At 53.2% G+C, this 3,029-nt stretch overlaps 1 protein-coding gene across 1 annotated transcript; it reads right to left on the bottom strand.

The window, feature by feature from the left end:
* Positions 1-2,218: 2,218 nt before the first annotated feature.
* Positions 2,219-3,016, bottom strand: N657DRAFT_675520 (uncharacterized protein; the record flags this gene model as incomplete). Its single annotated transcript, XM_062795827.1, has 2 exons — positions 2,219-2,432; positions 2,523-3,016. 2 exons carry the CDS (start codon positions 3,014-3,016, stop codon positions 2,219-2,221), a joined length of 708 nt encoding a protein of 235 aa, XP_062642239.1.
* Positions 3,017-3,029: the final 13 nt, after the last annotated feature.

Here is a 3,029-nt window from a genome sequence, read left to right on the forward strand (position 1 = left end):
GCATGATCATCAATTGAGCGGTTGTTGGACTAAACTGGCTCCTTGGCACCTGGATTCAGGGGCTGGGCACTGTTGCCCAATGCAGTAAGCGTGGAAGACTCGTCACCCAAAAGCAGGGTCTGGCGAGGGTCCCGAAGCCTCTCGGTTCTTTCAAGCAACACACACACATGACGCATGGTTCAGACAGTCAAATTCAAGCTTCATCTTGTGCCTCAATTGATGCAGTGTCACCTGGTTGGTCTATGCCTATTCGAGCCTGTAACTGTTGCTGTCCAACAGCGGTTGCCCATCTTTTGGTACCCAATTACTACGGTGCGGCAAATTCGTGGCTGTTGAGTTTCCAACAGTACCCGTTATCTGCCGCCAACTTCCTCCTGAGGTTTCGTCAACGTCCCATTTGTCGGAACGAAGCCGCCTTGATGGCTGCATTCAACGGACCTCGGTGGTTGATTGGTGCCAGCACTGCAACCCCTCTTCCTTACATACTTAGTCCTCTCCCATGCCCATCAACAGCATGGTCAATCAATCACTTTTACCACCTTAAAAATTCAATCCACTGCTTTGACTGGGAATAGCTTTCTCCAGCGCATATCTCAGCGGTCGTCGCCCTGCAGGTTCCAACACCATTTGCACAGTGAACTTGTTTGCACACGACCACAAGTAGTCCTCCTTCCTCAGAGGACAGCTCTATGACTGGAACGCACTTGAACCTTTGCCCGTTTCTAGAGCTTAGAATCTTGTACCAATTCGCTAGAAGCTACTGGATCTAACTCGAGTATATGTCTCGAGAATAGGCGCCTAGATAGTCATGTATTTCAAGATACCATTGTGGACCACTTCTTCCACAATCCACCGTCCCACTCACCAAATGGTATATCGTCATCTGCCAGGTTCGATTCTGCTACCTCGTGCTTGGTAGCGGTTGCAGAACTAAACGTGTTACACGGCTCTTGCGTATTGGTCTGTTGTCGACTGATTTGGGAGTCTCGGTACCGTCGCCTTCCAAGCGGGCCGGTGTCACGGGTCGTGACAGTGTGAGGTTCATGTGCGCAACTCCTGGTTCGACTGTACAGTTCGAACTACGGTCCCTCTTTTGAGGGTGTTACGCAGTGGTCAGCTGCGCCCACCCGTGACAGCCGGAGAGGATGTCGGACTATGGGCCGAAGCGGAGCCGGCATAGGAGAATGTCAGTTCTGTTTCAGGGAAGAGATGTGTAGCTCCATAATGATTGGGAATCAGGTAGGAACTTCAAAAGCTATCGAGGGTGCCAGAGGGCGCGCAGTAACCACTCTGCCACTGAACCACAAGATCCAGCAGTTCTGCCACTTCAAGGCCGAACTGCTGCGCACCACTTGCCTATATGCTCTCTCTCTCTCGGAGCCACGCAAGCACGACAGCCAGCCCAACATCCCCCCCAACGAAGAAAAGGCCCTGTCCAACGGGCCTCTCGGAGCTTCCGTTGTACAAGTCCTCTTACGTGAAACAGCGAGTAAGAATGCGATTCTCCGATTTATAACCGTCGTTCGCGCATAGAGGAACACTAGCGACAATATCCGTGGAGAGCTGTTACATATCGGCAAGTGCGGCGAGTCCAATCAGCTAAAGGCCTTAGATACAATCCGAACATCATGCTGGTAGAACCCCCCGCTGCTTTCCTTCTTAGAGATACTAGCCAGTGTAAAGTCACGTCTTTAACACCGTGCTAGAGGTAAGAATCGGGGACGCCGAGAAGGGAGGTACTAGTCACGGCATCGCCGGTGGGTTTGCGTCAGCTCCTGCATGGTAATTCAGGGTAACGTGATCGCGGGTAACAGCAAACGGGAGATCGACAGGAAAAGGTGATAGGAATAAGTTAGAGCGATAGAGCCAGTCGAGAACGAAGAAAAAGCTGCGACTACAAAAAGGAATCGGCGTACGCAAAAGAATTGCTAAATAGGTAGGGCATCAGATTGCGACTCTATGCTTAATTAATGGGTTTGCTCAGCTTCGAAGCTCAAGCGAAACTGGACGTTTTACTGGAAAACGGAATCGAAACGGTGGTGCTTTTCTGCCGGCAGAAAAAGATACGTATCTATTATGCCTTAGGCAAAATGACGCTGGATTTGGGGGAGTTGAGGTAGCAGCCTAAGGCAACGAGAATGCCGTGGTTTCCGAGGTAGGAAACCGCTGGATGCGGCGGCAGATGCACGTGGAATAAGTTTTCTTAGATTATGGCACCTTAGTTGCAGGGATAGTGGGCAGAGGGGTTGCCCCCACGAAAAACCCATGCCCAGTTCTCGCGCGCCTCTTTGATGGTGCAGATCGGAAGAAAGATGACGCCAGGGGCGGTGACGCTCAAATCCTGAAGCGTGCCGATGGACTTGGGCTCCAGGCTCGTGTTGGCCGGCTCGCCGCCGTTCTGATTGTTGTTGGCCTCAAACGTGTTGACAGCACTGTGAGCGGAGGTTGGGTCGTCAGTAATTTAATTATACCCAGACAAATGCGAGTCACAGGTGGGTTAGAAGAGGGGGGAGTCAACTCACCCCTGCACCAGTTCATCCTTGGTCAGGCCAGCCCACGCCTTGCCGTCCATTGTCTTCAGCCCCGGCGGGAGGCTGAACTTGTTGGAGATGCAATCCCAAGAACCGGGACCACCTCCAGGGACGAGGGTGCAATCTCTCTCTTCTCCACTCGCCGCAAGGAGGAAGTACATGCGGTCCTTGTAGCACACCCACGACGCGTTTCCGTCCTCGGTCGACACGTCGTCCTTGAGCGGCTCGATGGTGCCGCATGGGACCTGGGCGTCGATGACGACGACGCCGAGACCGGGCGAGAGCGACCAGGCCTGAGGGATCAGCAGCGCGTAAAGCGCTTTGGAGAAGACAGCCTGGATTTCGAGGTCATCCAGGGGCTCGTAACCGTTCTGCATCAGCTTGCCGTCCTTGAACAGGTTGTCGAGCGTCGAGATGGAGTCGTCGGACCCGTCGAAGAGCTTGCCGTGCATCTCGTCGATGCTTTCGTACCAAAAGACGCACATCTCGGCGACGCTC

Source organism: Parathielavia appendiculata, assembly GCF_033297405.1.
Source record: "Parathielavia appendiculata strain CBS 731.68 unplaced genomic scaffold N657scaffold_45, whole genome shotgun sequence".
Lineage (NCBI taxonomy): Eukaryota > Fungi > Ascomycota > Sordariomycetes > Sordariales > Chaetomiaceae > Parathielavia > Parathielavia appendiculata.